Consider the following 10000-nt stretch of genomic DNA (forward strand, 5'->3'; position numbering starts at 1 on the left):
ATTCTTGTTGCTATTTCTAACTTTATCGCTGTAATTTATCTTAACCTCGTATCAGTTACCTCTAGTACATTCTTCCCACTCTTTTGTTTGTTCTTTCTCCACCACCTCATCAACCACCTGCAGCTCCCTTGCCGCTCACTTGTCATCACTTTCATTAAATATACTTGCCCGTGGTGGCGGTGGCGGTGGTGGTGGTGTTCCTGCCACGTCCACAGAGTCCTTTCCTTCACCTCAGACACGCGGTTTATTTCCCTACTGGTAGATAATTTAAGCGGTTCTCAAATGCACCGTAATTTCCCTCCTGTCAGGACTCCCAGGGCACGTTCAGCCTTGTTAGACAAAGGATAAGTACGAACCAGGACTTGCCTTCTCTCTTTCTCTCCTCACGCAAACATTCTTCCAAATTGTCTTTTCTTTTCTTTGTTTCATGGCATATTTTTTTGTTCCTTTAACGCACGGGAATTTCCTCTCATCTTGAGATTTCGGTCGACATACGACTCGCGTCTATTATTTTCTCGCGCCGAGGGAAATCACGCCGCCGACTCTGTGTCCCGGAGGTGGAAAGTATATTTACCTTTTCTGAATGGAGCTCAAGGTGTATAGTGTTTTCGGATTTTTTGGAGAGCCGGATTGAGAATAGGCCGAAAGCATTTCTTCCCCCTCCTTGCTGCTCACCTTCATCCCGCCTGACCCTGTTCCTTATTCACCGCGTACCTACCTGCCCGGGCCTTACCTAACTTCACTGAGCCAAGTTCACGCAGCCAATTTCACACTCACCTAACCCAAGCACTCCCAACTCCTAATGCCAACTTCACACTCTGGCCTCACACCCTTTCAAACTCCCGCTGCATCTGCCCCTTAAACCACACGCACCCGTCACCTGCTCCCGCGCTCACCTGGTCTGCCGTGATGTATCCTGGCTTGTTGAGGATGACCCAGGTGACCGTCTCTTCGCAGGGTGGCTCGGTGAGGGACCCTTCGTAGGTGAGGTACATCGGGGAGGTGAACAGTTCCCTTATCGGCACGAAGGGGATCACTGTAGATTTTCCTGCCGGGTGAGACGAGGGCGATGAATGAGAGATAATTAAGCGAAACATTGGAAGGTCTGGCTTTTTGTTGTTGTTGGGAAGCGGACTTAATTAGGTGGTGATGTTTTGCTATGAATTATTGGCACTGGAGCGAGTATAGAGGCGTTGCGTTGCGTTCGTTTACTATGCATGGAGGCGGACGTGGATATGGGCCATGGTTTGGAAACAGTGCCCTGTCTTGCCCAGAATACCAAATAACAGCAATGTGGGTTTTGTGTTTCATGAAATATTAGAGTAGAAATGAGCCTTGGTGATTCTTGGAACATAAAATTTGCAGAAAATCGGGCGTTGCTTCCACTACGCCATGAAGCACAACCACGGAACGCTGCGGCTCCGGGAATGCAAGGACGTCCCTGGAGACCGTGTCGTCCCTAAGGGCATGAGGCAGGAAATAGAATAAGATTTAGAGTCTGACTTTACTGAAATAAAAGTTTAGAAAATGCCAGTATACAGCCCCAAATTAATTAGATTCGTATATGATTCGTCTCTTTCTTTTTTTTTTATCAATTTTTCCCCGTTGCATTTTATGATTTCCGTTTGAAGAAAAATTAGTGAAAGAGGGATTGGCCTCAGGATGCGAGTCGCGGACATGGACTACGCCGGCATTTTTTTTTTTTTTTTTTTTTTTTTTTCTCTCTCTCTCTCTCTCTCTCTCTCTCTCTCTCTCACATTCACAAATGGTGACTGGCGGATCGTGGAGACAAGGTGGGGCTGGGTTTCACGGTCACTTTGTCTCGTTATTCAAACCCACCGCACTGAACCACGAAGCAGGAGGAGACGACCACATCAAACAACATAAAATAAGACCACAAAGACAAAATCCGGACGGAAATTTGACCGACGAAGAAAAAAAGAGAGAAAAAAAGGCCGAGTTCGCATAATTTGTCCACAAAAAAAAAGAATAAGGAAAAGAAGTGAAATGCCTGCGTGTCAGTCTTCAAAGAGGCGGAACACTCGCTCACTGACATACTGGAGAGTCAGGCCAGCGAGCGTCGTGTTTGTGTGTTTGTGCATCGTGCCCATGAAGCCAAGATGCTCTCCGGGGCTGCAAACGGGCCTGGAACGCTGACATCACCAAATTTCCGAGTTCGCTCACCCTTGTCTAAGTCTGACGAAACACTGCGTCAGGAACCCACAACACGGCTGCGAGGTAAATGCGCCATTGTCTTTAAGGAAACGACAGGGAAAGAGGCGAAAGAGGAGGAGGGGAGACGAAGAAAGAAAAGAGGAAAAACAAGGAGAAAGAGGAAGAAGATGAGGAGGGAAAAGGAAGAGGTGAAGAAGACACAAAAAAGGAGAAGGAGAAAGAGGAGGAAGAGGAAGAGGAGGAGGAGGAGGAGGAGGAGGAGGAGGAGGAGGAGGAGGAGGAGGAGGAGGAGGAGGAGGAGGGAAGGAAAGAAGCTCATAAGGAATAAAAGTAAAAAATGAGGAAGTCATGAGTAGGAAGATAGGAAAGAGACGTGTTTGTTAGCGAGAGAGAGAGAGAGAGAGAGAGAGAGAGAGAGAGAGAGAGAGAGAGAGAGAGAGAGAGAGAGGGGAGGGGGTAGAGAGAAATATTGACTGTCTGATTGGTTAAGTGAGTGACAAAGTGAAGGTGGGTGAGGAGAGATGTCAAACCTGCGCGTGTTGAGACTGACTAGCGCCTCATATTAACACCTGACCTTTCATTTTTAACCTTCCAAGAGAGAGAGAGAGAGAGAGAGAGAGACTATTGTAAGCAAATTATTTTCTCATGTGGAAATATAGATGATAAATAAGGAAGTAATATAAGAGAAGCAATAATAATGATAATGAATGATATAAATAGATGTTGATGTGTAATAGTAAATGATGTTAACGAGAGAATTTGATATTTTGCTTTTTAATTCTTTTTTATTTATTTTTTTTCATTTTTAATAAGATATAAAGATAAAAAAATATATAAAAAACATCTTTGATATTTCACAATGAAGAAAATATGAATGAATACGAGATTATTTTTTCCCCCGGGTTTCATTATTATGTATTTGATTAATAAAAGACCGAAAAAAAAAGAATGACGAAAAATATCAGATAAGGCAAAATCCACCTGGGCTTTATTTTGTGTTCGGGTCGGGGCAGATTTTTCATTTACGCAAAACGAACGAAATGATGAAAAAAGTTAACGAAAATAGAAAAAAAAACGAAAAACGAGATGCCATTCAAATTTCCTGGGAAGCAAAAGCGAAAATATAAAGTCCATCACATTTACTAAGCACCAATTTAAGTCTTTTTTTTTTCGCCATGTACAGTTGACATTGATTACAGGAGGGAGCGCAAAATGTATAAAATGAAGGACCGCCACTGAAGGACAAATCATTGGGGAGGACGGGAGGCAAAAGAGTGAAGCGGCGTGAAGCGTTCATCCAATTACTCTTCCATTAAGCCTTTGGAATGATAAGAGTGGAGTGATAAGAACCTAAATTGAAAATATATGGCCGTTAATGAGACGATCAACAGAAGGCATCGTGGGTTTGACAGATGTGCCTAAAGGCTGAAGGTAAAAAATAGCTGTAATTGATAAAAATGTATGTAATTAATTTTCCTCTCTCTCTCTCTCTCTCTCTCTCTCTCTCTCTCTCTCTCTCTCTCTCTCTCTCTCTCTCTCTCTCTCTCTCTCTCTCTCTCTCTCTCTCTCTTGTATTCCTTTTCCTTCTCAGCGTTTATTCATAATCTTGTTTCCTCCATTCCATTTGTATTTTTTCCCCCTTTTTCTATTTTTCCTCTTCGTGTCCTTTTAATCTCTTCTCATTCTTTTCTTTCCTTCTTTCCACTTTCGCCTTCCTTATCTTCTTATCCTCTCAATCGTCCTTCTCTTCCTTTCTTCCTTTCGTTCTCCTTCCCTTGCCCTCTTCCTTCTATTCATTCCTCTTTCCCTTCCTCCCTTCCTCTCTTCCTTTGTTTCTTATGTCCCCTCTCCTTTCCTTTCTTCATTCCTTTCTTCTTTTCTCTATCTCCTTCCTCTTCTCCATTTTCTTGTCCTTCATCGAGTTCACCCTCATTTGTTTTTCATTCCCCTTTACTCTCTCTCTCTCTCTCTCTCTCTCTCTCTCTCTCTCTCTCTCTCTCTCTCTCTCTCTCTCTCTCTCTCTCTCTCTCTCTCTCTCTCTCTCTCTCTCTCTCTCTCTCTCTCTCTCTCTCTCTCTCTCTCTCTCATTCTTCACCTCTGCTTCCTTGCCCTTTCCTCCCTAACTCACACCGTTTTTGTTCTTTTCCTCCTCTTGTTCCTCCCTTTCCTCCTTTCCTCCTCCTGTTCCTCCTTTTTCTCCTTCCCTTCTCCTCCTCCCTTTCGTAATTTTCGTCCAAATTTTAAAAGGCTGTTTTTCATTGGCTGTTTGCACCCTGATGTTAAGCGAATAAAAGGCGATGATTGGCTAAAATTTATCTCACTAAAGCAAGGAAAAAGAAGAGAGTAATGGGTGCAAATGGGTCACGTACAGAGAGAGAGAGAGAGAGAGAGAGGGTGAGGGTGAGGGAGAGGGGGTTAGGCGCTGATCAAAAGATTAAACGCGTCACTATATTTGGATTAAAGTGAGAGGAAGTGAGAGGAATGGAGGCAAAACAGTGAAAGGTGAGTCGGATGTGAGTGACGGACGAGGGAAATGGAGGGACTAAAAATGACCTTCAATAATAACTGATGGAGAGAGAGAGAGAGAGAGAGAGAGAGAGAGAGAGAGAGAGAGAGAGAGAGAGAGAGAATGTGAATAAAAGTAAGAAAAAATGGGATAGAGGATAGTACTCATCTGATAAATAAAGTGAAAGATATACTAGAAATAAAGAGTGTGGTGGTGATGGTGGTGGTGGTGGTGGAGGTGGTGGTGATGGTGGTGGTGGTGGTGATGGTGGTGGTGATGGTGTATGAAAATTACAGATGGATCAATGGAGACGGATGTGGACAAACTTACCTCGATGTGGCACCATGTGAATGTGGTCCATCCAGATTTTCAGCACGGGGTTGGGTCGCCATCCCACCTGAGAGAGAGAGAGAGAGAGAGAGAGAGAGAGAGAGAGAGAATTTTTGTTAGTGGATCTTGCCAAAGGGACTACCATCCTCTCCTTTCCTAACTCCATTCCTCTTACTCCTCCTCCTCCTCCTGCTCTCCCTTCTCTTCTTATTCTTTCCTTTTATCTCTATCCCTCTTCCTCGTGTTTTCTTTCTCGTTATATCTTTCACATATTCAACAACTTCTAACTTCTATTCCAAGACTTCATTCCTCTTCCACTTCATTTCGCCTTAATCCTCCATCTGTCTATTCTGTCCTTCATCCCTTGCTTCCACCTTTCTGTCTCCCCAGCACCACCTTTCCTCCTGTCCTTTAGGCCTTCTGGTTCACCCTGGAGAGAGTCAGATAAATATATAGTTGGATAGACAGCTTGAAAGGCACACATATAGAGCGAGGACTTCATGCATACAAACTCAGATAGATAAATGGAAATGTGGACGAGACTGATTGACAGATAGATAGGAGGAAGGCAAGAGAAAGAGACGCGGAAGGATGGAGGAAAAAACGAATAACTGAACTCACGACATAAGGAAAAGTCAAGGAGATGGATGGAAGTGAACACCAGTGGTCATGCATATAGAAGTGTGTACATGGAAATGCCCACAGGTGAGTTGCATGCTTCAGGTAATAATTCTTGAGCCTTAGTTGGTGGGTGTGACCTGTCGTGGCGGGCAGGTGTGATTAATCTTCGCTACCTGCCTGCCTCTCTCTGACGTGTGTGTGTGTGTGTGTGTGTGTGTTGGTCTAGAAAGGGGTGAGGCATGTGCGTGTGTGTTTGTGTGTATGTAGATAGGGAGGTACGTGGAATATTCTCAAAACACTCATGTACGCAATGCAGATAAAGTTGAATAAGTATTGTTAGGTTTTGGTTAGGTTAGGTTACGTTACGGTAGGTGAATTTAGTCCATATGATGTCAGACTAGGTGTGTTTATGTGTTGGGGAGTGAAGTTAGGTATTATTAAGCTAGACAAGTTATGAGATCGTTAGGATTAGTTAGATTAGGTTAGTCTATGATTGAGGTTATGTTAGGTGATATATAAGAAATAAAGAGTGCTAAATTTTCTTGGTTAAAATAGATATGTTAACCACTTCAGTACCAGGGCGTGATTTGATATTTATTCTGCTTACTGTTTGCTGATTTTATACAGCTTTACAATTTTACGTAGCGATTGAAATAGTGAGGACTGTAGCCATGAATCTACTTACCTTCATAAACCCTTGCTAATGTAAATAAAATCGTCTAATGATACCCAAAATTCGTGGCAAAAATGCGTCCCAGTACTGAAGAGGTTAAACTAGGCAAATTATAAAGTCAAGTTAGTAATAGATACGTATACTAAACAAAACATAGCAAAATAAATCAAGACCAAATAAATGAATAAATAGAAAAGCTCAGACCTTAGGAAATTTATGAGACGAAATAAAAATGTAACGTGAACATCTCAACAGACATGACAGGTGACAAAAGTGGCAGGTGTGGTAAGACAGTAGTGTACCTTGAGGAGCAGAGCCACGCCAAGGATTCCATTAGGCTTGTCAAGGGCGTGGGTGAAGTTGGCGTAGAGGTCGCTGTTGTAGAGATAGAGTTGAATCTGAAATGGAAGAGGATACAAGATTCACCCTTGGGAACTTCTCTGGCGCCAGGTGAAGGGGATGGATATTGGCTGTGTCTGCTACTCTCACTTCACGCTTATTACCATGTTATTACCTCGCTTCCCTTTCTCTACTGTGATTTTTACCTTCTTCCCTTCTTCCTCTTTTTTCGTGCCTTCCCTTTCTCTTACTTCATTTTCGTGTTTCCTTTTTTTTATTGGTTTCTCCTTACACTTATCGTCTTCATCGTATTTCTCCTCTTCCTCCTCCTCCTCTTCTGTATCCTTTTATTTTCCCTACATTCCAGTTCTTCTCCTCCTCTATCATTTCCCATTCATCTTCATCATCATTATCATCATCATCACCACCACCACCACCACATGAAACCTCACAGGCACTTCATATAATACTGCATTGTGTTTCGCTCCAGACTTTTGCTCTTCCTCCCTCCCTCCCTGCTTCCCTCCATCTCTTTCACTCTTGTATTAATTTATTCTGCCTGCCTCTCTTTCTCTCCGTCTCCATTACCCTCCCTCCCCCTTGGCAGCTCCCGTCAGATCGTAAGCCAGTCCATCCATCCATTGTTCGAGAGAGAGAGAGAGAGAGAGAGAGAGAGAGAGAGAGAGAGAGAGAGAGACAAAGAGACAGTCAGACAGAGAGACAGAGACAGAAAGAGAAAGAGAGAGAGAAAGAAAGAGACAGATAGAGAAAGAAAAACAGACAGACGTAGAGACAGAGACAGAGACAGAGAAAGAGACAGAGAATACTAGAGTTCCAATGAAATTCGCAAATACAGAAGCCCTTTTAAATGCAAGTACTGAAAATAACAACCAGAAAAAAAACATTGGATGACCTACATTGAGTATTTGGTTTTAATTGTTTAGCAGTCATTGGGAACAGCGTTGTGTATAGAGGAAAATATGGATACTATTAAACTTCACTGACGTTGCTATTATCATCCTGCTGCCGCTGTGGTTTGAATTCCACTTTCACAGATTTGTCAAGTACAGTATTCCACGTACATATTTGTGAGCAACAATTAAATTTTTCGGGAATGTTGCACGGGGAGAGAGAGAGAGAGAGAGAGAGAGAGAGAGAGAGAGAGAGAGAGAGAGAGAGAGAGAGAGAGAAACAGACACACACACACACACACACCCGGTAGCTCAGTGGTTAGAGCGCTGGCTTCACAAGCCAGAGGACCAGGGTTCGATTCCCTGGCCGGGTGGAGATATTTGGGTGTGTCTCCTTTCACGTGTAGCCCCTGTTCACCTAGCAGTGAGTAGGTACGGGATGTAAATCGAGGAGTTGTGACCTTGTTGTCCCGGTGTGTGGTGTGTGCCTGGTCTCAGGCCTATCCGAAGATCGGAAATAATGAGCTCTGAGCTCGTTCCGTAGGGTAACGTCTGGCTGTCTCGTCAGAGACTGCACCAGATCAAACAGTGAAACACACACAGACACACAGACAGAGAGAGAGAGAGAGAGAGAGAGAGAGAGAGAGAGAGAGAGAGAGAGAAAAGATAATGCGAAGGGTTGACGTAATTTGAGGTAATTATGGCCAGATGATCGGAGATTACGTTAAGCAGGGTGTATTATGCTGTCCAGGTGTGTTGTAGGACGGGGCCGTGTTTTGTATCTAGTGAGAGAGAGAGAAAGAGAGAGAGAGAGAGAGAGAGAGAGAGAGAGAGAGAGAGAGAGAGAGAGAGAGAGAGAGAGAGAGAGAGAGGGAGAGAGTGGGAGAGATTCCTTACTTGTATCTCTAACGGATCGGTGTACAGCAAAAATAAAGTCAAATCACAAATAAGAAAATATAGAAAAAATAACAGGACAGGTGACTAAAGGTAAATGTAAGAAGAATAACAAGCGAGACCAAAGTAAGAACAAAGCATTGCGTGATTGTATTCCCGAGAGAGCATGACCGTTGTTTCCCTGTTGCCTGCACACGGGGGAGAGGCTGTTGATTAGAGAAGGTGTCAGCAGTGTACACGGGCCCCACAGGTGTAATAGAAAGCGAGAAACAAGCACGCTCACCAATACACACTGGAGAAAAGCATACTTGGTGATTCAGTGTCCTTTTCAAACACCAAAACAAGTCAACAAACTTTAACAAACATTAACGAACGGTCTATTTTAAAGGAGGAAATTCAGTGGTGATTGTGTTTTGCTCTTATATCAAAGTGTAACGATGATGTAGAAGTGATGGTGGTGGAAAGAGGCTGGGAAGAGTGAGTTAAAGGCAGGAATGAGACAATCTTGCTAGCGATGATACGTGAGAAGTCTTTGGAAGGTGAAACAGGAATTAAGCTTTTTTTGTGAGGCAGGAGGTGAATGGGCGTTGTAGTGAGATGAGGTATGGGTGAGGAGGGTTTGTAGTGCTATAGAGGCGATCAGCTTATCAGGAAGCGTGGCAGGAGAGTAATGGAGAAACACTTAGTGAGGAGGAAGCCCAAGGAAAGAAACATAGTGGTGATACCTCGATGTTTGTCTATACTAAATAACTTTACGAAGTGTTCCCCTCTCCTATTCTGGTTAGTATTGCAACATAAGAAAATAAAGAACACACGGCCTGGTAGCTCAGTGGTTAGAGCGCTGGCTTCACAAGCCAGATGACCGGGGTTCGATTCCCCGGCCGGGTGGAGATATTTGGGTGTGTCTCCTTTCACGTGTAGCCCCTGTTCACCTAGCAGTGAGTAGGTACGGGATGTAAATCGAGGAGTAGTGACCTTGTTGTCCCGGTGTGTGGTGTGTGCCTGGTCTCAGACCTATCCCAAGATCGGAAATAATGAGCTCTGAGCTCGTTCCGTAGGGTAACGTCTGGCTGTCTCGTCAGAGACTGCAGCAGATCAAACAGTGAATTACACACACACACACACACACACTCTCTCTCTCTCTCTCTCTCTCTCTCTCTCTCTCTCTCTCTCTCTCTCTCTCTCTCTCTCTCTCTCTCTCTCTCTCTCTCTCTCTCTCTCTCTCTCTCTCTCATAAAGTCACGAAGTTTAGACCATGTTACGAAAGTTACCTCTCAGAATCTGTTGTTTCATTATGATGCTCAAGTCTTCAGGAACAAAGATACTAAAGAAAATATGGGAAGGACAGGAAAGTTTGCCCATGTGAGCGTGGCAAACTTATCCATATATATATAAAGCATGTTGAAACAAACACCCTTAAACAAGGCAAGAAAGCGACAAATTAGCAATGCCTTATAAAACACCCAAACACGAGATGACTGCTTTGATAAGTACAGATAATTTCCTCTTGCTGACGTGCTGGTTAATTGGATGGATTCCCCGAGTCATCCA

At 43.6% G+C, this 10000-nt stretch overlaps 1 protein-coding gene across 1 annotated transcript in view; it reads right to left on the bottom strand.

Moving 5' to 3' along the window:
• Positions 1-10000, bottom strand: part of LOC123506701 (carbonic anhydrase-related protein 10-like) — a 119550-nt gene that overhangs the window by 19952 nt on the left and 89598 nt on the right. The window contains exons 5-7 of the mRNA XM_045258970.1: positions 6608-6703; positions 5012-5078; positions 897-1048 (exon numbers count right to left, since the gene is read on the bottom strand). Of these exons, the coding sequence (XP_045114905.1) occupies positions 897-1048; positions 5012-5078; positions 6608-6703 (315 nt within the window). The remainder of the gene's footprint in view (positions 1-896; positions 1049-5011; positions 5079-6607; positions 6704-10000) is intronic.

This window comes from Portunus trituberculatus, chromosome 20 (genome assembly GCF_017591435.1).
Source record: "Portunus trituberculatus isolate SZX2019 chromosome 20, ASM1759143v1, whole genome shotgun sequence".
Classification (NCBI taxonomy): domain Eukaryota; kingdom Metazoa; phylum Arthropoda; class Malacostraca; order Decapoda; family Portunidae; genus Portunus; species Portunus trituberculatus.